The sequence below is a fragment of the Ursus arctos genome, unplaced genomic scaffold (genome assembly GCF_023065955.2).
Source record: "Ursus arctos isolate Adak ecotype North America unplaced genomic scaffold, UrsArc2.0 scaffold_30, whole genome shotgun sequence".
NCBI classification, from domain to species: Eukaryota; Metazoa; Chordata; class Mammalia; order Carnivora; family Ursidae; genus Ursus; species Ursus arctos.
Window position 1 is genome coordinate 36,183,252 of NW_026622986.1, and position 24,458 is coordinate 36,207,709.

General features: G+C 47.4%; 1 protein-coding gene across 22 annotated transcripts in view; it reads right to left on the bottom strand.

The window, feature by feature from the left end:
- The window catches only part of ZMYND11 (zinc finger MYND-type containing 11), a 121,976-nt gene that overhangs the window by 8,806 nt on the left and 88,712 nt on the right, over nt 1-24,458 (bottom strand). For 16 of the 22 annotated variants that reach the window (XM_048219423.2, XM_048219419.2, XM_044392049.3 and 13 more), the window contains 10 exons: nt 18,192-18,269; nt 16,082-16,174; nt 13,893-13,980; nt 13,368-13,423; nt 8,585-8,662; nt 7,629-7,747; nt 2,710-2,917; nt 2,313-2,381; nt 1,337-1,609; nt 892-1,077 (listed from right to left, as the gene is read on the bottom strand). In XM_048219423.2, the coding sequence (XP_048075380.1) occupies nt 892-1,077; nt 1,337-1,609; nt 2,313-2,381; nt 2,710-2,917; nt 7,629-7,747; nt 8,585-8,662; nt 13,368-13,423; nt 13,893-13,980; nt 16,082-16,174; nt 18,192-18,269 (1,248 nt within the window). The remainder of the gene's footprint in view (nt 1-891; nt 1,078-1,336; nt 1,610-2,312; nt 2,382-2,709; nt 2,918-7,628; nt 7,748-8,584; nt 8,663-13,367; nt 13,424-13,892; nt 13,981-16,081; nt 16,175-18,191; nt 18,270-24,458) is intronic. The other 6 variants (XM_048219421.2, XM_048219424.2, XM_048219420.2 and 3 more) reach the window with 1 other exon arrangement.

The following is a 24,458-nucleotide window of genomic DNA, read 5'->3' on the forward strand; positions in this document are numbered from 1 at the left end:
AGAACTACAGACACGGTGCTGGGGCTTGTGCTACTGATTATCTTGAGCAAACCTTCATTCCCATCGGGTGATATTTATTTCCTTACTCATCTGCTTTTCCTAACATGTTCTGAATTATATGCTAAGTTCCCTTTTCCTTTCTTTATCACAGTATTTATAAGGTTCACTTTCCTGAGGGAATATTTCCTGGACATGGAAAGACCCTCTTCAGAAAATGTAGTCTGGGTCCCATGAAGAACCACAAAACTTGTTGTAGTAATTCATTAACATTAAAAGACCAAGTTATGAGTTTTGGGAAGCAAAACGTTCTCCCCAACAGTTAGCTGAGATGGGAGGACAGGTGTGCTCAGAGCTCCCCATCCAGGGGAAGAGTCACAAACAAAATACCGCGAAAAAGGAACCGTGTGTCAGATTCTAAGATGAGGTTGGGGCCAGTGAGATGTCACCATCCAAAAGTAAACCGAGTGAAAAGAATCTAATATATAAATGTTATGCCGCAAAATCTGACAATCCAGTGTTGTCATGTGGACACTCAGCGTTTCAGGACTGAGCCATCATCGTCAGGAGTGAGCAGGCAAACGTCAGGGCACAGGACGCGCACGGCTGTCCCTCAGATGCACCAAGTATGTACTGAAGGTCCACACGCGTGAGACAATATCCTGACCAATCCTCAGAAACGCGGGACGCGGAGTTCACAGATGAGGACTGTTAGTAAAAATGTTAAAACTCTAAGCTGATCATTTCACATCTGATCTTACTTCACGTATCACCCGGCCATACTCCACAAGGTCTTTCTGAGCTGATTTTCATCTCACAGCGTTTCACTGTCTGCACGCTGCAGGGGCAGGGGGGGGACGTGCACGAATCAGACTGATACATACGGAGACTTACCCACTGCTTCTTCTTGGTCTGAGAAATCAGTTGTTTGTGCTGTGTTGCTAGCTTCTTGATTTCTTCTACAAATTCCTCTTTACACTTTTCCTTTACTTGCTTACATTTTCTGTCCATCTCGCCCTGCATATTGGCTACAGCTTTACTTACAGCTTGTCGCTTCTCTTCTTCCATTTCGGAGCGCAGCTGCAATGAAAACCGTACTCCATAACCCGTCCGCCCTCGATGCACACGGACCCGCCCCCGGAAGAACCTGCTTCACGCTTTCCACTTAGGGGTGAACCCCTTCCCTTTATCTCGAGCTGTACGTGTCTCACATGAAGGAAAACAAGTATTATTATTAACTAAGACGTATAAAAGGTGTTTTATGATGTTCCCGTGAGCACTGCTACCCGCTATCAGAGAACTCCTGTCCTGCTCGGGGTCCTTGGGAGGGCGGCTCTACCTTTTCCAGAGCTTCCCGCACAACTCTTTCTGTTTCTCGCTTGTGGTCAGACTTCATTCGGTCTTTGAAGTCGTTGAAAATCTTGGTGTACTTGTCGTGGCACATGCTCTGGCACACCCCGTCGCTGGTGGTCTGCGTGCTCCGATGCAGCATTCGCGGGGAAGAGGCACTTAACTTCTTGGTCTGAGTGGACACGGAAACCTTTTCGATTGGCTGAGGCATCGTGGGGATCTCCTGGCTGGAACTCACGGCTTCCGTTTCCGGCTCTGGTTCCTGCAGAGCAAGGACAGGGCGTAGATGGGACCCGAGGCTGCCAGGTCGTCCACGGGTTTGAGAACAAGGTCGGTCAGACGACACCTGTGCTGACGAACTACTACCCACTACAACCCATGTGACCAAGACGGTAAATTCTGTGTACTTTACCACAAATAAACCAATAAAAAAAACCCCAAACTTTCTAGGCAATTAATAGCCGTGATAATTTCAAATAGGAACTTCATTTATAATTTTGTTTCAAATGAACACTATGGTCTTTGCTTCTCAGATAAACAAAAGTATCATATAAAATATAAAACTGTTACCAATTTAGAGTCACTACTGTGGATTAGATGAACAGATACCCTAAAATTCTAACCCACGTCTCCCACAGTAAGCCTTTGCAATTGTGTCACGAGTGACCCGTGGTTTTAGAGCATGAATATATATTTTTCAAAGGCTGAGCTTATACTTCCCTCCAGTTTCTCAACGTTGATTTAACTGAAGGATTGGATAAATGCTTTGTTCTCAATAATGCTGAGTAAATATCAAAGCTCAGACGCAGACTGGGTGTGTGTGCTCTTCTAGCGACATGGGTGGGCACAAGACAGGGTCCCTGACGGCAGTTTTCACGAGCAGGACCGGAGCTAACCGTCGTGACTGGTGTGGGAAGCATGTCCTAGGGCAATGCCACCCGGACACGGCAACGCGGGCAACTTACTTCTTTTTTGGGTTCCACACTTTGATTACGTCGTCCTTTCTTTGCTCTTGGTTCTTGAGTGACCTTTAGCTACGGGATCATAAAAGGAACGGCACATTAGTGCAGACGGTACAAAACACTGGCCATGGGCCCTCAGGTGAGAAGTGAGTAACCCGCTCCCTTTCGCATCCTTTCCCTCAAATCCACGCGGTCCCCGCACACGGAGCTCCTGCACAGGGGCGGGCGGTGGGAGCTGGCGGGTTCCCGCACTGCCTGGGCCACCGGCGGCCTGTCAGTTTCAGCGACTCCCCTGGCAGAGCGCTCGACCGATGTCTGTACAGAGGGAAGGTGCACCGTGCGCGCTAACCGTGCTCCCATCCACACTGACTGACAGGCAGCCTCTTGCGGGGACACCCACCTGCTCGTTACTGGTGGACGAGATGCTGGACTCTGCCTCCTCCTCCCCTCGGTCCTCATTCTTGGACTTCCAGAACCTTCCTTCACGAAGGAAGCGCTGATGCAGCTCCAGCTCGTCGCAAGCCTTCTTCCAGCCCATGCTGCGCTTCACGTGCAGTCGGTGAACGTTCACCGTGATGTCCTGTATGTTTTCAGACGGGATCCAGGCCCTTCAAGTAACACCAGAGGCACAGTTAGAAACTTCCAGAACGCCAGTACACTTACCCAGTGCCAGGGAGGGCCTGGGGCGACTGCACGCCCTGAAGCCGTGGGTGATGGCGGCCATGCAGACTGTCACGGAGGAGGAGGCAGGTGAGAACATCCTCAGAGCGGGACGGCTCCCACTGCTTCTTGCAGCAGGCCGGCGTGTCACAGCTCCTGCCTGCCGGGGAAGCCCCCACCCTGGCTCTGGGCAGACGAGAACCGGGATCGTGAGTGTCCACACATGACACATACAACACTGCCCCCCACTATGTGGCGTTTCTAGCACATCCGTGTTCACTACACAAACGAGGACTCAGGAAGAAGCGTCTGTATCGTTCAGCAGCCCAGAACTCAGGAAAGTTAAGTGTCTCTGAGTTATGTGTAATACTGATCCAAAATTACTGGATGCAGAACTCTGTGCAGGTCTTCTGGGGAGAAGCCTAAAAACTCAAGAACATGTTCCTGGGCCTCAGAGCTTGACGGGACTCCCCGTGTGCCCACTGAGGGCACCACGACACACTCCACGATAAGCGGGGCCTGACCGCGTGACCCTCCCTCCCCAGCAGCGGGAGCTGCTGCCCGGACAGACTGAGCTGGTAACTCGGGGCGGGACGGGGCGGCGCTGTTCCACACGCAACCTCTGCCAGGAAAGGAGTGTGTCCGAACTGAGGAGTGAGGACAGCGCGACGTGGGGTGTAGCCAGGGGGACTCGGGGGTGGTCCAGGGAGGAACAGGGCTGCAGCGGGGCTGGATCTCGAAGGACGTGCGGCCTCAGGAGGGGAGAAATGCCCAGCAGAGGGAACGGCACAAACGGGACAGAACACGGCAAGGTGCACGACACTGTCCCTACAGCATCAAGGACAAGGGGGGAAACAGCACCTCAAACACAAAGGGTTACTCTTCTCAGTCTTCCGTGTACCTGCACGCGGTCAGCCTGGACCGCTGGCCTAGTACCGGGTCGGAGACCCCTGCCTGAGGACCGAACGGATCGAGGGAATCAACGAATACAGGCTTCCCCCTTGCGGCACAAGCTATCTGCTTCACACTACGAAGACAGGTCGTAACGTTACACCCTGACAGCTGGAACTGGGAAACTGGAACACGTACATGTTTTTAAATACTCCGTCCACGGTGTCTCCCCTGACGTACGTGCTTCATTAGAAACCCCCAAAGTAGAGGACAGTTTAAAAACTCCGAACTCGAATACAAAGCCCACAGATGAAGGTGGCTCGTGGAAGAGCCCCTTGCCATGTGATTTGAGTTAGCTCAGTCTTTCCTCTTGAAGTCAACACTGTCCACTGAGTGCCTACCGTCAGCCACGGCCAGTCAGTCAGTTGTTTCACTTTTTAAAAGCAGGTTTTCGAGACTGATTTCTGTCGTTAGCAGTCCCGACTGCCTGGGATGATCTGTGGCCTGTGAGAGTATTTTTTTCTCCTTAAATTATCTATTTATCCCTTGGATATAATAAAATTGATTCACATCTGTTCTTCACATGAGGCCTAACCGTCTCAGGGCAGTTCACACGGTTCCCGTTCTCCTGGAATCTCCTCCCTGACTGGAGGCAGTCATGGTCCACCTTGGAACAGCACCACAGGTTGGGCAATACGGTCTACAAAAACACCCTACAATGTGGGGTAAGCCTGGTAAGAAGAGGTATCTACACGCTGTCGGTCCTGAATGCTCCGAGTACACACATTCTCAGACGGCTCGGTGAGCCGTTGGCAAATGGACTCGCGGTGCCGTGCTTCCTCCTGCCTGTGCCTCCCTGCCGGCCCCCACCCCTGCAGCAGAGTCAGCCCTCTCCCGCTACTCCCTCCTCGAGAAGGCAAACCCTGTACACCCTACAAGAACCGCTCCCCATGCAGCTGCCTTTCCTCCCGGAGTGCGACCGTTTGCTCGGGGTCTGGGGGGCAGCGCGTTCTGTACGGGGCATACAGAAGGCTCGAGTCCAAGACCATTTTCTTGTATAAGATCGCTTTCTCCCACCTATGGATGAAGATAGGATGAACTGGCAAAAGTACTTATGAGCAGTGACGCTGAGTAACAGTGCGAATGTACCAGCACCACCAAGATGGTCACTTAAAAACTGTTACTGTCGTAAAATTACATGAATGAGAATTTGCAGCTCGGGCCCTTATTAGCCATCTCCTCTTGGTGTGTAACATGCTGCTTCATTAAAACTCGTGATTTTAATTGCATAAGGTTCGTTTTTTGATAAATCAAGTATTCTAATAAGATACAGTGTAACTTTTAAGATCCATCCTTGCCCTTTACTTTATGGTCGTGTTGGGCACATGGTAGTGAGGAGCAGAAAAGGAGAAGGATTCTGGGTTTATCGTGAGGCTGCTGACCTTCGACCGCTGAGTTGTGGGCAGCACGGGTCTGTCCCGTGCACGGCCCCTCACACACGAGAACAGCATGCAATATGCGTAACATACCAAGCATGTTGTCAGAAAGGCTGTTCTCAGTGAGTTTCTGGGGGAGTCAACAGTTAGCTGTGAATTTCTGACTGTGGGGGGCTTGGTGCCCCAACCTCACGCTTGTTCGAGGGTCAACTGTATTTTCTATGATAAAGCCCTCAGAGTCCCGTCTGTCCAGAACAGCCTCGATTAAATCTTCCAGGAAATAATAAATTTAAGGAGAAAAAAACCTCTGGAAATGTAATGTTATATTGTAATTCTCTCTTCAGAATCCAAGTAGATTAGCTCACATATTCTTTTAAAATATCTGAATATACTAAACGACATAAAAATACCATTTGTGGTTGAAGATACTGTGAGGCTGTCTGAACACGCACGAAAACCTGTGAAAGGCACTAAACAGGTCGAGAATTTTACAAAAGGCCTGAATTCTTGGGTCACGTGGATATCTGCCGAAACGTGGCCCTTTATGACACCCCTGCTGCGTACCACACACTCGGCTCAGGTCACTGTGTATAAAGATTTCATTAACCCTTACAAAAACTCTTTTGAGACGGGTCTTACTGAAGCCCTCACCGCGGGCGAGGGACGAGACAACGGGTAAGGGACAGGAGGACAGGAGTGGAGCCGCAGACACGGTCCTCAGCGTCCCTGCCTCCTGTGCGCCGCCTGCTGCCTGTTCTGACAGCTGACGGCCAGCGCCGGGCGTGACGTGCTGAGAACATTAAAACCATCACAGCTCAAACGTTCACTTTGCACCGAATGGCGGCATGACTTATGTCTCCTGCCCCGACAGTGTCCCCTAAGCACGCGTCTGTCTGTGAAGGAACTAAACTACTTTTTTGGAAATTAGTCACAGGTTTCTTGCCACTAACTTTTTTTCTTTCTTTTTTTTGCTTGTTCATTTTTTAATTTTTTAAATTCTTTAAGCTCCATTAAAAATTCTTGCCACATTGGGGCGCCTGGGTGGCACAGCGGTTAAGCGTCTGCCTTCGGCTCAGGGCGTGATCCCGGCGTTACGGGATCGAGCCCCACATCAGGCTCCTCTGCTGGGAGCCTGCTTCTTCCTCTCCCACTCCCCCTGCTTGTGTTCCCTCTCTCGCTGGCTGTCTCTATCTCTGTTGAATAAATAAATAAATAAAATCTTTAAAAAAAAAAAAAAATTCTTGCTACTAAACTTCTATTTAAATTAAATGAAGTCTATGGAGAGGAATGCAGGCCTTTGCTGTGTAGATTCTCACAGCGGGACAACTGCACAAACCCCGCGTCTCAGGCACACGGAGGGCACTGCACAGACTCGCAAAGGCCTTCAGACCATGTCGCGGACGCGGTGCCTTCCCTGTGGCTGCCGTGTCTGGGAACCCTCGTCAGCGTCCAGTCAGCCCTACTAGTGACAGTGACACTCAGAACGATACTTCACTGCTCAGTAAACGTTAAGGCCTTGACATCACAATGAAGGAGGCAGCTAGGATTTCATAGCATAGTTCACGTTCTTTGTATGAAATAATGTGCAAAAGTTTATAGTAACAAAAACAGTTTCTACTGCTGGGATACACGTATTCTTACATGATAAAAATGTAAACTTTTAGACTTCGCCATACACATCCCCCCAGCAACAGGAGCCTCCACATCTACGCTGGAGACAAGGTCTGGGAGCGACACGTGTGTGGGTCTGAGCACACGTTCTTAGAGCACAGCATCGACATGGCCTCATGCCTCCGAGTCAAGGACTCTCGTGTGTGGCTCAGAACCCAGCTTTCAGAAGACGACTGAGACCACATCCTGTCATCTCAAAGTGCAGAGCGGCCACACCCTGGGAGTCCTCCTAAACCCCTGCCCCACCCCCACCCCGCGTCCCACCGCGACAGCACTGAAGCCACCAGTACCATTTCTGGAAGTCACTGTCAAGTACGTGCTGACCCACCAGAACTCAATAAACACTTTACAAGCCAAAACAACCAAAACCAAAAAAAAACAGAAGGTAAAAACAACAAAGTATTAGTGATTTCCTATTCCGGGTAATAGGTTTTATTACCTTTTTCCCGCTGTACTTATGTATTCTATCAAATTCTCAAAAAAGGAAAAGATAATTAACATAAATAAATCGATGGATAATAAGTGGAAAAAAAAAAAAGGCGACGTGTGATTTGTTTCTCCAAATTAGAGCAAGTTCCAGGCTGTCCTCTGAACACCGAGGACCACCCAGTGGGCACCGGGGTCGCTGGGAGGTCAGCGCTCACGGCAGGGCCGTGCTCACCTCTGGTGATGGTGGCCGAAGAAGCGGACGTCCACCTGGTTGTCCTCCTTCTGCAGCACTTTGGCGGGCCAGAAGCCAAAGCCTTTCATTTTAGCCCAAACGAGTTCATGATTAGGTATCTGGAAATAAAATGTTTTACCATGTCACGTTATTTTTAAAGTATTAAATACAAGCACATCATTAATAATGAACAACCTAGTAAGCACGGTCCATTATGTCAAGAATATTTTTTTAACTCCTGAACCCATAGAACTTTTTCTCAGATTGATTCTGCCTTCGAGAAATATACCAAGAAATTACAATCTGCATAAAAGCAGCGATATGGACTCTCAGCTCTCAGAAGAGGGAGCCTGCAGCACTTAGGGACAAGGCAGTCCCCGCGGCCGGCCGAGGCCTGTGAGTACCAGTGGTGACACCGTGTCCTCACTGATTTGGGAGATGCAGACCAACAGCTGGGAGCCGGTTAGGAAGGGAAGTGTGAGGCCCTGCTCCAGGCTGACCGAATCACAGAGGCGCCCAAGTGCCTGGAAGCACAGTGACGTCCTGGAGAAGCAGCCTCTCACGCCCAGGGTCTGCGTGCTGCCCTCCAATCATGGGGACTGAGCACCCTCCTGCAAATCGTGCCATCCCGGGGGTAGCACACAGCTACCAGCACACACAAAGCCTTACACTTCTTGTGCAAGAATGAGGGGAAAGGCAGAAATTCACTCCGTAATATAGTAAGGAACCCAGAGTTTATTCTTAAGTTCCTCATTTTAAAGTCAGAAATGGATAAAGATGCCAAGTTGTTAACCCTGTGTTTCAGGTTTTATGCTCATTAAAATCATATATACTATGATACAAAGAAAAATATCTCGGAAGGATTGTAACCCTCGAGCAAACTGGAAATAAACTTCCTTAGAATAGCATATCACACACTTAAGAGGTAAAAAACAAAACCACAAAATTTCACATACACAAGGATAGCAGAACCAATTGTCAGGACGAGCATTTGACAAATAGAAGCAGTTCTTGCAAAGCTGTAGTTCATCCAGCTAGAAAAGAAAAGCAACTATTTTAGCCTCCATAAAACATGAGCATTCAACCATATAAAACACATTGTGTAAACTGACGAACATTTTCTCTCATGTGCATCATCAGTCTTGAATTTTCCTCCTAGCTTAACTATTTCATTTTTCAATAAATCCTGGGCAAGCAGCCACTCTCCCGTTCACACCATCTGCATGTCTGACCTCCACTCCCAGCCTGGCCCCTGCTGTCCCACCGGTCAGCACTCACACGAAATGCTGTGTCCTCAGACAGGTCCTGCTGACCTGCCTGTCATAAATACCCAGTACCACCACCAACAGCAGCCCTTACGCTGCCTCGTTCCTCATTCTCTGCTTCAGTCCTTGTTTGCCTTCCTAACACTCCTTCACGACTTGCAAAGAAATGTATTTTGTTTCTTTTTTGAGTGTTTTCTTCAGAGTACAGCCCCATGAGCAGAAAGCAGTACCTGAACCACCATTTTATCCCTAACACACTGCACAGCACAGAGCAGACACTCAATAAATATTTGCTGAATGAGAGAAAAAACAGAGGTCAAACTTGACATCAAGAAACGAGTTTTTACATAAATTAAAACAATTTTGCAAGATTAGTATGGTTTCACGTGAGTTTGTCAAATCAAAAGGATCTTCCCTACTACATATTTCATTTATTGTATAAATATGAACTTTGTGGTTTGGGTTTTTTTTGCTTGTGAAACCTATATAGGAACTCAAACATGAATCTTTTATTCGAAGAGGTAACATTTCTGCACAATGAAGGAAACAATCAACAAAACGAAAAGGCAACCTAATGAAGAAGGGGGAAGATATCTGCAAATGATAAATTCAATAAGGGGTTAATATCCAAAATATATAGAGAACTACCACACCGCAAAACAAACAAACAAACAAAAAATCCAATTAAAAATGAGCAGAGGCGGGGCGCCTGGGTGGCACAGCGGTTAAGCGTCTGCCTTCGGCTCAGGGCATGATCCCGGCGTTATGGGATCGAGCCCCACATCAGGCTCCTCCGTTATGAGCCTGCTTCTTCCTCTCCCACTCCCCCTGCTTGTGTTCCCTCTCTCGCTGGCTGTCTCTCTATCTCTGTCAAATAAATAAATAAAATCTTTTAAAAAAAAAAAAATGAGCAGAGGCACTAAACAGACATTTTTCCAAAGACGACATCCAGATGGCCAACAGACACATGAGGAGATGCTCAACATCACTTGTCATCAGGGAAATGCAAATTAAAACCCAATATCACCTCACACCAGTCAGAATGGCTAAAATCAACAACACAAGAAATAACAGGTGTTGGCGAGGATGTGGAGAAAGGGGAACCCTCTTACACTGTTGGTGGGAATGCAAACTGGTGCAGCCACTCTGGAAACCAGTATGGAGGTTCCTCAAAAAGTTAAAAATAGAGCTACCCTACGACCCAGCAATTGCACTGCTGAGTATCTGTCCAAAGGAAATGAAATCACTAACTCCAAGAGATACGTGCTCCCCCACGTTTATAGCAGCATATCTACAATAGCCAAGATATGGAAGCAGCCCGAGTGCCCATCAACTGATGAGTGGATAAAGAAGATGTGGTGTACTATTCTTCTCAAACTATTCCAAACAACAGAAAATGAAGGAAAACTTCCAAGCTCATTCTATGAGGCCATTACTACCCTGATACCAAAAGCAGATAAAGACTCCACTAAAAAAGAGAACTTCAGGCCAATATCCCTAATGAACACGGATACAGAGATTCTTAATAAAATGTTAGCAAACTGAATCCAACAATACATTAAAAAAAATCATTCACTACAATCAAGTGGGATTTGTTCCTGGGCTGCAAGCATGGTTCAATATTCACAAATCAATCAACATAATTTACGACACTAATAAAAGGATAAAAACCACATGATGATTTCAGTAGATGCAAACACAGCATCTGACAAAGTACAACATCATTCATGATGTACACAGTACATCAACCCTCAACAAAGTAGGTACAGAGGGAATATACCTCAATATACAATGAAAGCCATCTATGAAAATCCCACAGCATCTTCATGGGGAAAAACTTGAGAGCTTTTCCTGTATGGTCAGGAACACGACAGGGATGTCTGCTCTCACCACTGTTATAGAACACAGCACTGAAGTCTTGGCCTCAGCAATCAGACAACAGAAAGAAATAAAAGTCATCCAGCGGCGCTGGGTGGCTCAGTCAGTGAAGCACCTGCCTTCGGCTCAGGTCATGATCCCAGGGCCCTGGGATCGAGCCCCATATCGGGCTCCCTGCGCAGCGGGGAGTCTGCTTCTCCCTCTCCTCTCTGTTTGCGCTCTCTCTTGCTATCTCTGTCTCTCAAATAAATGAATAAAATCTTTTAAGAAAAAGAAGAAAAGAAAGAAAAGTCATCCAAATCGGCAAGGAAGAAGTCAAAATTTTCACTATTTGCAGATGACATGATAGCCTGTATAGAAAACTGGAAAGATTCCACCCAAAACTGCTACAACAGATACACGAATTCAGTAAAGTCACAGGTTACAACATCAATGTGCAGAAATCTGTCGCATATCTATACACCAATAATGAAGCAGAAGAAAGAGAAATTAAGGAATCGATCCCATTCACAATTACACCAAAAACAGTTAAGATATCCAGGAATAAGCCTGACCAAACAGGTGGAAGACCTATACGCTCTGAAAACTATACAACACTGATCAGAGAAATCAAAGATGACACAAAGAAATGGAAAGGCATTCCATGTTCATGCACTGGGAGAACAAATATTGTGAAAATGTCTATACGACCCAAAGCAATCTACACATTTAATGCAATCCCCATAGCATTTTTCACAGAGCTGGAACAAAGAATCCTAAAGTTTGTATGGAACCAGAAAAGACCCTGAATTGGCAAGCAATCTTGAAAAAGAACAAAAGCTCGAAGCATAACAATTCTGGACTTGGAGCTGTATTACGAAGCTGTAATCATCAAGACAGTATATGGCACTGGCAGAGAAACAGACACATGTATCAGTGGAACAGAGCAGAGAACCAGAAATGGACCCTCAACTCTGTGGTCAACCAATCTTCAACAAAGCAGGAAAGAATAGCCAATGGGAAAAAGACAGTCTCTTCAACAAACGGTGTTGGGAACATTGGACAGCCACATGCAGAAGAATGAAACTAGACCATTTTCTTACACCATACACAAAAATAAATTCAAAATGGATCAAAGACCTAACTGTGACACCTGAAACCGTAAAAATCCTAAAGAGAACACAGGCAGTAATTTCTCTGACAGTGGCAATAGCAATTTCTTTCCTGGTATGTCTCCAGAGGCAAGGGAAACAAAAGCAAAAATGAACTACTAGGACTTCAAGATAAAAAGCAGAAGAAACAACAAAACTAAAAGGCAACTTTCAGAATGGGAGAAGATACATGCAAATGACACTACAGATAAAGGGCTAGGATCCAAAATCTATAAAGAACTTCTCAAACTCAACACCCCAAAAATGAATAGTCCTATTAAAAAAAAGACAGAAAACACGAACAGACATTTCTCCAAAGACATGTGGATGGCGAAGAGACACATGAAAAGATGCCCCACGTCACCCGCCATCCAGGAAATGCAAATCAAAACCACAATCACAAATCAAAATGTCACGCTGGCCAGAACGGCTAAAATTAACAAGACAGGGAACAGCAAATGTTGTGAGGATGTGGAGAAAGGGGAACCCTCTTACACTGTTGGTGGGAACGCAAACTCGGGAAAACAGCATGGGGGTTCCTCAAAAAGTTAAAAATAGAACGGCCCTGTGATCCAGCAATTGCACTACTAAGTATTTACCCAAAGGATACAAAAAGTAATTCAAAGGGATACATGCACCCCGATGTTTACAGCAGTGTTATTTACAACAGCCAAACTATGGAAGCAGCCCAAGTGTCCATCAACTGATAAATGGATAAAGAAGAGGTGGTGTATATATGTAACAATGGAGTATTACTCAGCCATCAAAATGCACGAACTCTTGTCATCTGCAATGACATGGATGGAGCTAGGGAGTATTACGCTGAGTGAAATAAGTCAGTGAGGGAAAGACAAATACCATCTGATTCCACTCATACGTAGAATCTGAAAAACCAACCAACCAAACAGCACAAATAAAAGCAGCTCACAAACACAGAGAACAAACTGGTGGTTGCCAGAGGGGTGGGGGTGGGGGGTGAAGGGGACTGTCAGTTATAAAGGTAGTAAGTCCCAGGGACGAGCAGGGGATGCAGTCGGTCACAGCGTAATGACGCTGTTGGTGCAGAAGGGACTACACTTGTCCAGAGGAGCGGTGAGTGATGGGTGCACCTGGAACCCTGACGCTAATACAACACTGTATGTCAACTATGCTTCAATTTAAAAATGAGCATGAGGCTAAAGTTAATTGAGTGTCTGCCCAGTGCCACACACCCACCTGCCTCATGGAACCAACGCCCTTGAGAGCAGTTACAGCAGAGGAAACCAACTTCTTTTGTAGAAGTTACTTAACAACTAAACCTAGCTCCTAGGATTTCTGGGAGAAATTTTCCCCTCTATTTGCATTATTTTCCATGTATGTCAAACATGGAAATAAAACTATATTGAAAGGGAACAGCAAAGTCAAAGGCGTGTAAGAGCGGCACTCTGGAGTGTGGCAGGTGCTTCATGACAAGGAGGGGGTGGTACCTCGTGACAGGTGTCCTTATACAGCATCCGCGCTATGTCCGCCTGCTCGCTGTCTGCTGTAATTAAAGGCAGAGATGACCTATTACCAGTAATCTAGAAACACAGGACGCTCCAAAATGACACAAACATCTACATCTTCTTTCAGTGCAACAGCAGTGGACATGGACCATTTTAAACAAAAATGTCTATTTTAAATAAAGTTCAGGCAGCAAAAGCACATTTTAGGGGCAGCTTTCATGTTGCTTTCAACACAGCGCTGAACCCCTAGGTACAGACTGGCCTCCTGCTTTCCCTTGGGGTGACGGGACTTTCGTTAATCAAAGTGCTTATAAAAAGCCCCTCAACTAAGTTTACGTCTAAAACCATAAGGAATAATTTTCATCATTTAGTGTGCTGGAGTTTTCAGCCAAAACCCTGACATTATTACTTAGAAATCATTAAACTATTAATGTTTTAAACAATCTTTCATCAAAGGTATTTCCCGACATGGAACGTAAATGCACAGAAAAAAAAAAACCATTCAACCTCCATAGAAAATCACGGTGTTATGAAGAAGCAGCTGGGCGTCCGCTTTGAATTCTTCGTAACTCCGGTACTTTCCTTCGTTCACCTTCTGCACAGGGCGACAGAGTCCAGTATTACACAAACGGGGTTAGAGCACGGGGACACGGCACAACTTTCCGGATGGACGCCACAACCACTCCCGGGTCCCACAGCACAGACGCGACACGTGTGAGGACCCGGACGAGCCCACCAGCCCCTGGAATACTACAGTCGGGCCGCCACCCACCCCGCGAAGCTGCCGCTGAGCCCCGCCTGCCGTGTGACGAAGGTGGGCCTGGGTCAGTGTGGCTGGTGAGACCCGAGCTACACACCTGCCATCTGTCCCACACACTTGCACAAGGACTGAAAAAAAGACAACTGTTAGCCTCTGTGACGCTTTACCACGACCCCGAAGATACATTTGTAATTCTGAAGCGGGACTAGGAATTGAATTACAAGCAACTTTAAAATAAAGTCCTAGGTTCCTCTATGCACCAAGGCAATGCAAGGGTTCTTCCTAGGCTAGACGCTGTATGTGAAGGATTTCCATCACTGGGCTCTCTGCTGCTTTGCCTTAAGCTGCCAGAGAGAAGGATTATGGAGGGAATTTGAGGGGTTTTGCAGGGGAGGAAAAGCTTTTGGAGGAAGCATATGGCAAAGTTATTTAGAAGTAGCAGGGAGGCATTTTCTTATCCTGGTGACACTTTTAGGAAATCAGCTTGAAAATAATTTAGAATACAAAGGCCTCTAAAGAATCACTAAGATCCCACCTTTCTGTTGAAATGCTCCAAGACCCACTCCAGTTGTCCTTCCTTCGAGAAGGTGTGCAGGACACCCCCTGCTGGAGATGCCTGCCCCTGTCTGCCATCAACAGTCACGGGGCGTATTCACAAATACTGACATCTGAGCCCCACTCTGAATTTCTGATGGCACTGGGTTCGGTACGCCCAGGCACGGGCGTGGTCTACAGCTCCCCGGTGATCTGACACACACCCAGCATTCCCAAAGCAATTCTGTGATTTCTGACATCTGCACCACGTTGGCCTTGACTTTGGTCTGAACTCCAAGCTCCTGAAGATATAAATCACATCTTCCTCTCTCTTTTCCTTACAGTGCTGTTTGTTGATGGACGGCACTTGCTAAGCACAAAGCCAAGACGCCATCAGCCCAGCTGGTGTTCTCTACGATCAGACAGGATCTGACTAGGGGCAGTGTGGAAGGTGCCCTCAGGGAGAGGAAGAAGCGGAGCAAAGGCAGGGGTGGGAGGGGGGATCGGGAAGGGCAGCTGGGCTCTTCATCGTCCTCAGAGACATTAGGGTTTAGGAAAAGAGGCTTTGCTTGAGGACACGAAACCTGGGGACAGGAGGTCAAGTGAAGACTCCCTGTTTTGTTCCAGGCTCTGGTGGCCAAGTTCTAGGGCGCACCCTTCACGTACGCTCCCCTTCTACTGAAGTACTACAGCTTCAGTCCTTCCCAGCTGCCAGCGGGACCAAGAACCTCATAAAATGACCTCAAATCATTCTTATGGTCTCCCTATAAGCTACTATGGCCAACCGTGAGATCTTACATTCAAAATGACATGTCAAGTACAGAATTAGTAATTCAGCCACCCTAACTGGAAACGTGTGAAAATGCTCTACGGGGTTTTACTGTAACTTGTAATTACATAGTAACAAACCCATCCACAATCCTTGGCTAGGAAAGGTAAAACTAAGAACTCTAAGACTAGTTTTCTGGTTATCATCTTTGTGTTGTTCAAGTTCACTGTGTTTCTTCCCAGGACTCTAGTCCTATGCTCTAATGTTTCCTGGAGAGAGACTCTGAGTACAGGTGCTCAAGCTAGGAAACTGTCCAGGTGAGAATCCTCGAATCTCAAACATGAAGCTGGCCTGATAACACTGCCTCTCCTGTAATCAGCAAGTCTCAGGGATCTACAGGGGGCTTCACACCAGGCCTTTCACAGAGGACCCCTGATGTGCGCACAGAGCAGATGCTGGGCATCGAGCAGCAGTGATGGCCCGACAGGGGCCCTGCCGTTTATGTTTTAGGAAGAGGACGGGCAGGCACTCCCCTCAGGGAGGAACGGCACCAGAGTCGCACGCAGTTGGGAGCTGCTGAGTCACCTGGGAGCTCTGGGTGTATCGGAAACAGGACCGAGGGTCTGGCTTTACCTCCTGGATGGTGGGGACGTCGACTGCCGAGTGCACCAGCCTTCGATACATCGGGTGCTTGTTGTCCTTGCCCTTCTTATTAAGGTCTATGGCCTGAAAGGTCAAACACAGCCGGAGAGAGACAAGTGAAACAATTTCTAAACAACAGAACTTACCAGAAAAATGTACATGTACTATATGTTTAATGTGACAATTTTAGGGTTTTGACAGAAGGAACCATTATTTTGGAAAATTCCACTTCATTTTAGACAGTATCAATGAAAATGTTCATTTTGATAAATGAATTAAAAATGTAAAAATATGTTTCTACAACAAAAAAATGTTTCTACAACAAAAGGACCGTCTCCTCTTCCATAACGGGTGCTAGGAAAATTGGATACTGTCTTTTTGGTCTTTTTTTTTTTTTTTAAGATTTTATTTATTTCTTTGACAGAGAGAGAGAGAGAGAGAGCGCGCGCGCTCGCAAGCAGGGGGAAGGGGCAGAGGGAGAGGGAGCAGCAGACTTCCCACTAAGCAGGGAGCCCGATGTAGGGCTCGATCCTAGGAGGGGCTCATGACCTGAGGTGAAGGCTTAACTGACAGAGCCACCCAGGAGTCCCACAATTGGACACTTTCTTATACCATATATAAATATAAACTCAAAATGGAGTAAAGACCCAAATGTGAGACCAGAAACTATATAAATCCTGGAAGAAAACATAGGCAGTAAACTTTTGCACACCAACTTAGCAACATTTCTTTGGATATGTCCTCTGAGGCAAGGGAAACAAAACCAAAAGTGAACACTTGGGACTTCATCAAGATAAAAATCTCTGCACAGCAAAGGAAATAAGCAACAAAACTAAAAGGCAGCCTATGGAATGGGGGAAGAAATTTGCAAATGACATATCTGATGAAGAGTTAGTATCCAAAATCTACGAAGAACTGCTCAAACTCAACACCCAAAAAACAAATAATCCAGTTAAAAAATGGGAGGAAGACATGAACAGACACTTCTCCAAAGAAGACATACAAATGGGTAACAGACACATGAAAAAATGCTCCACATCACTCAGCATCAGGGAAATAAAAATCAAAACCACAATGAGATACCACCTCACACCAGTCAGAATGGCTAAAATTACCAACACAGGAAACGACAGATGTTGGTGAGAATGTGGAGAAAGGGGATCCCTCTTACACTGTTGGTGGGAATGTAAGCTGCTGCAGCCACTCTGGAAAACAGTATGGAGGTTCCTCAAAAAGTTAAAAACTGAGCTACCCTATGACCCAGCAATACACTACTGGGTATTTACCCCAAAGATACAGACGTAGTGAAGAGAAGGGCCATATGCACCCCAATGTTCATAGCAGCAATGTCCGCAATAGCTAAACTGTGGAAGGAGCCGAGATGCCCTTCAACAGACGAATGGATTAAGAAGATGTGGTCCATATATACAATGGAATATTACTCAGCCATCAGAAAGGATGAAATCTTGCCATTTGCATTGACATGGATGGAAGTAGAGGGTATTGTGCTAAGTGAAATAAGCCAGTCAGAAAAAGACAAGTATCACATAATTTCACTTGTACATGGGATCTAAAAAACCAACGAAGCAACCAAATAAACTCGTAACTACAGAGAACAAAGTGGTGGTTGCCAGAGGGGGAGGGTTAGGGATGGACCAGAACAGGTACAGACTTGCACTTACAAGACAGGTAAGTCACAGGGACGCACAGGACAGCATGGGGACACAGCTAATACTACTGGCATAACACTGTGACTATTCTTGGTGAGCTATGAGTCACGTACACAAACGTTGAATCATGGTGTCGTGCACCCGCCGCTACGTAACACGGTGTGCCGACTACACTTCAATTAAAGCTTTTGAAAAAAAAAAGATGAAACAACAGAAATGTACCCGCAGAGAGAACCAGTGACGATCTAATCTAATGCAGCTGAAGAAAGGGCCATCAAAACGAAACAAGCCTCTACGGACAGAGGAATCTGGCGGCAGTGCTCTGCACCCGTCATCCTGCCGTCAGTGGTTCGGTGTCACTTCCCCACAGGTTGGGAAGGGATGGGTCTGCGACGCGCTCTGGGAGGTCCTGAGCCCTCCGTAGGACTTACCCTCTCCTTCATGCGGGAGACGATGAACCGCAGGTATGTGCTCATCTCCTGTTTGTTTGTGTTTTTCTTCTTGATGCTCTGTTAAAAACAGAAAAGGCCAGATATAAAATGTGATTATTTACAGGTCTGTGTTCATGTAAAAGACTTTAATATATAAAAGATTACAGTATGCAAAGATTGTATCAAAAGATGCACTGTTTCCAACATATTTGATACAAAGAAGTCTCTGAACCATGCATAGCATTTAATGTGACAATAAAATGGAAAGTATTAGGTTGTATTTGACAAAATACTGCACAGAATTAGGCATTTTTTTCTTGATATTTAAGAACTTCAACCATTTTCAGATAAAACAAATGATGACATAATAATGACAAGATGTAGAATCATTTATTTTACCAAAAAAAAAAAAAAGTTGGCTGAAACCCTTTAGGGAAGATTTCAAATTACTAACATAAAGGGTGAATTTCGACATACATTATTCTTCATTTAAGAGGTTATTAAAGTCCGTGTCACCTATGAATTCGTACAGCGCAGCTGCACACCCACTTATGTTTTCAAGGGTTACGGGGTCTGTTCAGCAACGACTCCAATCTCTGTCAGCCTGACCTGAACAGCTAATCAGGTTCTTCAGTTTATGTCTCAGAAACTCTAAATTCACGTGAAGAGAAAAAGAAAGGGTTCTCCCTTTCATGTCATTCCTAGACAGCGAGGAAACAAAGACTAATGTTCCATTCCTCCGTCGAGGCTGAGGCCCCCCGGCAAACCCCCGCCCCACGGAGGACACACCGCGCACGACCGACTATGTGTGGCCAGGACGCCCCGGCTGCCTTCACCCCCCCAGGCCCCCAGAGAACGGGCCTCGGCCCAGGGAGTCAGCGCTCCCACAGAGCTGTACGTGCAGGAAGTCATCCCACTATGGTCGCGGACTGGAGGCAGGAGTGATCATTTCTCAGGTAACAGAATTCTTCACTGTTCAGTTCAGTGAGTGAACTGATTACCACACACGCAACACTAAGCCATCTGAATAGAAAAGGGACGCACACTTTCTTTCCTGGAGATGTGGTTTCACGCACTTCCTGTTTAAAGTGGTACCTTCCCGGGGTGCCCGGCTGGCTCAGTTGGAAGAGCACGCAACTCCTGATCTCGGGGTCGTGAGTTCGAGCCGCACGATGCGTGCAGAGATTACTTAAAATCATAAGAAGTAACCCTGGCCCATTCTTTCCACTTCTCACCTGGACTCTGGCACGATCACTTCTTCTGTCGTGCTCGACGGTTGTATGACCTGTGCACACGGCTTCTAATCGATGCCAACCACAGAGCAGTTTCTCAAGCCCGTCCATACCCAGAGACACTGGTGGGACTTCTGTGGATCGCAGCTGGGCTTCACCCGCGAGCACACGCACTGAGATTTCTGAGGGAAGGTCCCTGTGCTCTTTATCTGTTGCTCAAGCATTCGCTTGCTGCTCAGTAGCCGTGACGCGTGGCCGAGACCGAGCACCCGTGGTACAGGTGTGGAGTTTACCACACGAGCACATTTCCTGGACTCCAGGTTTGGAGTCTTGGGTTGGGGGGGGCACTCCGGGGTAGCCTGTGGATCCTCACTTTTCACAAGACCCACAGCGACACATGAGAACTACCAGTGCTCCCTCCCGAAAGCCAGCACCACTGAGAAGGACACTGGTGTGTGTCCGCAAGCACGAGTGTGCAGGCGCTCTTGGGGCAGGGAACGCATGGTCAGCTATTCCTGATTTTGGACAAACATTCTTGCAACACGGACATCCCCCCACGCACTGCCCTCTACACTAAATGAACAGCTTGACCGACGTCGGAATCAGGGAAGAGAAGGGGTTAAAGGCCAAGAAGGCTGCTGTTTTTCTCACCTTTTGGGAAACCGATATTCTCTTAAAAACAGAGAATAAAACAAAAGCTTCCAGCTGCACGCTCTATCGTGCTAACTCCAAACATTTTGGATGTGCTCCTAAAACTGCTGATCCCAAATAGCAGTCTGACATCAAGTCACAATCTGTAAACTCAAAACGCCAGCCTACGTCAGGTCACAAGTCTTGTCATACCATCTGCGGGGTTATGGCTGTTTTAACAGGTGACGTACAATTTACGGGAACTATACAACCAACACTTCATGTCATGAAGCCTAATTTCAGTGCTCACTATGGACTGCTCCAGACCTTCCCTCGAGGAGGCAGAGCAGGTCTTCCTTTAAATACCCCCGGGTCAACCCAGGGAGCCCTTGAAGACAGGGCGGTGGCGTGGGGACTCGGGGAACAGCTGCCCCCTCCAGGCAACGGGGGACTCCACATCTGTGCAGGAATACGGTTTTTCCTCTCTGTGCTCTCAACATCAACCTATGAAGTACTTCACTCTTCTGCAGAATCTAACCCCCGTTGTTTGTCTGTTTAGAGACTCAGAAAATAAATCGTTTCAAACATCTGGTGACAAACACGGGTTCTCCTGCAGATGTCCGGATGACACAGGGTTCTGTGCCTGGACCTCGGCTGCTCCGGGCGCTTCCAGGGGGTGGCAGGTGCCTGCTTCCCAGACCCGCAGCCCATGGGCCTCGCTGGGGGAGCTCACGCCGACACGAGACCCTGAACGCATGTGGCCTCTCCCTACAGTTCCTGAAGATGTTTGCCGTAAGATGCTCCCACACTCGCTAAACTTACGGGCTTTCTTTCTGACACTTCCCTGTTATAATTTAGAGTTTTAACATTTCACTGAAGGAATGAAGCATTGCAGCCTCTGGTCGGGTGGCACCATGACACTTGGGATTTCCTATGTGACGTACACAGCAGTGTCTCCACTGTGCCTGTCAGCCAAACCAAGACACCGAACGTGGCCTGAGAAAAAGCCACTTAAACAGAAGTTACAGAAGTTAAAGGAGTGGCTTCTGAAGTAAATGCTATTCTGTTTGTAACATAATTAAGCAGATAGCTCTTAACAGCAAGGTCAGAAAAACAAAAATAAAGCTTTTAAGTATCTGCAGGCTACTTCAGACCCAATTCTTTCTCAGGCTTTGAAGACCTTACGCATTCTCTACTTGCAGGCCGCACGACCCCTCAGGAAGGGCCTCTCTGCGACTGTCTGCGGCTCAGATAAAGCCCAGTGGGTTTGGTAACTGTTCACATCACCCCACAGCATATCGGAATAATTTCGGTCAACGTCTACAAATAATTGGGAGAGCCTCTGCATCACGTGGCCAAAGTTGTTGTAACCATTTTCAAAGGACAGTGATCACACGGCTGAAGGTGTGTTACGAATGTGTGAGACTAAAGTAAGATGCCCTCAAACACACGACAGAAGACCAAGGGGCTGCTTTCCTTATGGGGAAAAAATAACAGAAAATCTTAAACATCTTCCTGAGTAAGGGATCCTTACCACTGTCACCAACAATTGCTGGGTCTGAGCAAACAGGATGAGGCTCGGTAGAAGCCACAGAGAAAACACAAACCTAGTAATTCAGCCACACTCAGGACCTCACGGTGGTTTTAGCTCAAAGAAGAGGTATGAGTACCCTTTGACCGCAGCGGTTACTGACAAGAATGCCCAAGCAGCATGACAGGAAGGAGCACTCAGGACTGAAGAGCCTGGAATTTTCAGTGGTCCTCAGAGACCGAGATGTTCAGCAGCAGAAACTTATCTTAGCAAAAAACGAACCTGGGGAAACAGCATTGCAGCTCCTAGTACCCAAACGGAACAAGTGATGGTCACAGGTCCGGAGGTCTTTCCCTTAGATCCCAGATCTGTGCTGCTGGAGTTGACCAAATCCAAGTCCCCCAGTCTGTGATTACACAAGACAAGGGCGTCAGACTCTCTTGGGGATCCCCAACATCTGGGATATTTTTCCTGCCATAAGGTTAGACCAGCGGTCAACAGACCTCCTCGGTGAAGGGCCAGACAATAAGTACTTTAGGCTCTGCGGACATACAGTACGTGTCCGTCTGCACCGCGCAAAAAGCAGTCACAGTTAACACGTACATTGCACAAGCACAGCTGTGTTCTAGTAACACTCTGGGGTTCTGAAATCTGAATTTCTCATGATTTTTACCTGTCACAAAATACTATTCTTCTTTCTGATTTTTCTTCAACCATTTAAAAATGTAAAACCCATTGTAAACTCATGAACAGGACACAAACTGGCGGGCTTGACTTGGCCCATGGGCCACAGTTTGCTAACCCCTGGAACAGACTCCGCATTTTGTGAAAACAGGGTCCACGAGGGTCCAGCTCAGCCCGGTATCTGCCCAGGCCTTGCACAGTATGTGGCACACAGTAAGTGTTCAATAAATACTAGCGGATGGACTGCTGGTAGTCATTACTGATTCATTGCCTACTAGAAAAAATATTCCATATGGTTGAACCCAGCCACAGGAAACCCTTCCAAATGTGCAACACTCAGAAGCAAGCTGTGTTAGTACACTCTGGCCCTACGAGCCGTTCTGTTTACTTCTGGCGCATAAACCGCTTCTCACCAGCCGACACTTAAACACCGCCCTGGCCTCCAACCAGAAAGGCTCCCGTCAGTGTCTGTGAGCTCACAGACATGTAGGCCACGGTCTGGAAAGTCCTAGGCCCCAGGGCTGTGTTCTCAACAACATGCAGGTGAGTCTGGAGCCAGGGGCCTCTCGTGCCACTGCAGGAAGCAGCACATCTGCCTATAAGATACCTACAGTGCTGGAGGAGTCCAGCAGCCCCAGCTCTCAACCACTCACTCTCTGTAATCACAGAACACTCACGAAGGTTACCTGCACACAAACTGCCTGTGTTGTCATGGAAACCAGAGGCTCTCCAGTAAGGAGGACAGAGTCACCATGTACAGGAAGCCCTGGTATCTGAGACTCACACAGCAGAGCTGGCCTGGGGCACGGGGCCAAAGTCCAGCCACTTCTCCGTCCCCAACACGGGGGTCCCAGGAGCCCCTTAACAACAATCACTTACTAGGATAATTTTCTAAAAATATACCTGTGTTCAGTCTTTTTCACCCCCTCCCCACCACCAACACATTGACGTCGCGTCTCCTCTGCAAGGCTGGAAGGGCAGAGCGCCACACCTACTGGCAGCGAGAAAACCAGCCTACCCACGTCTGTGTGTGGAACGCTCCACGTTTAACCACATGGGGCCCTGTGGCTCCGTCCTTAATCCCAGAGCCACGTGCACTGACTTTCTGGCAATAGTTTTAGTTTTTGTTTTTAATACTTAAAGGAATTTCAACTTCAGTTTAAAAACCTCCCTTAAGCTGTCCCAGATATGCCTTCTTAGTCACAGGTAAACGCTGGAATTCAGAGGGTAATTCATGTGGATTCTTGGAAGCACGGTGGCAAACACAACTGCTCACCAGCTACTCCCTCGTTGGGAGGTGGGTCCACAGTCACCCGTGTGGTGTTCCCAGACTTCTCCATCCCGACTGACAGCATGGAACGCTACTGCAGCTGTATCTGTATTTATTAACGCGTACGAAGTCGGCTCCCTCCTATCTGACTGAGGTCCATGAGTTTTGCCTAAGTTCAGATGATACGATCAGCAGGTATCAAAGCCTCGGATTAATTGCACACGCCACAGAACTGACCGGTACGGTGAAGAGAGGCGGTATTCCTACCTCCACTACATCCACGTACTCACAAAGACACCAAAGTACCAGCCAGGGCGCCTGGGTGGCTCAGCCGTTGGGCATCTGCCTTTGGCTCCGGTCAAGATCCCAAGGTCCTGGGATTGAGCCCCATGTGGGCCTCCCTGCTCAGCAGGGCACCTGCTTCTCCCTCTGCCTCTGCCCCTCCCATCATGCTCTCTCTTTCTCTCTGTGTCAAATAAATACAATAAAAAAAAAATAAAGTACCAACTAGAGAGAGAGGGGTTTATCCTTCCACATTAAACGCCTGGTGGGCTCCTGTGCGTGTGTTACAAAGACCGGGGGACGGAGAGGACAGAGGCATTCGGAACACTTTGTGGAACACAGGTCTCGGGTCGACTTGCTCCTTCCACCGTCTTCACAACGCTGAAGCACACGATCGGAAGCACAGAGGCAGCGGTCTTCCTCAGTGGGGTGTGCCTCTGTGTTCTCTTCCGAAAATAAGTCACACGCCTCTGTTTTCGGGTCGTAACAAGTATCTCTATTCTCTGCTTTGTGAAGCTGTCAGCCACAGGAATACTACCTGCCTCCCTCCCCACCCTTCCCCTCCTACCTCGGACATTTGCAGAGGCGATAAAAGGAAACTGTACCCATTCTGTAAGTATTTCAAGTTCATCAATACT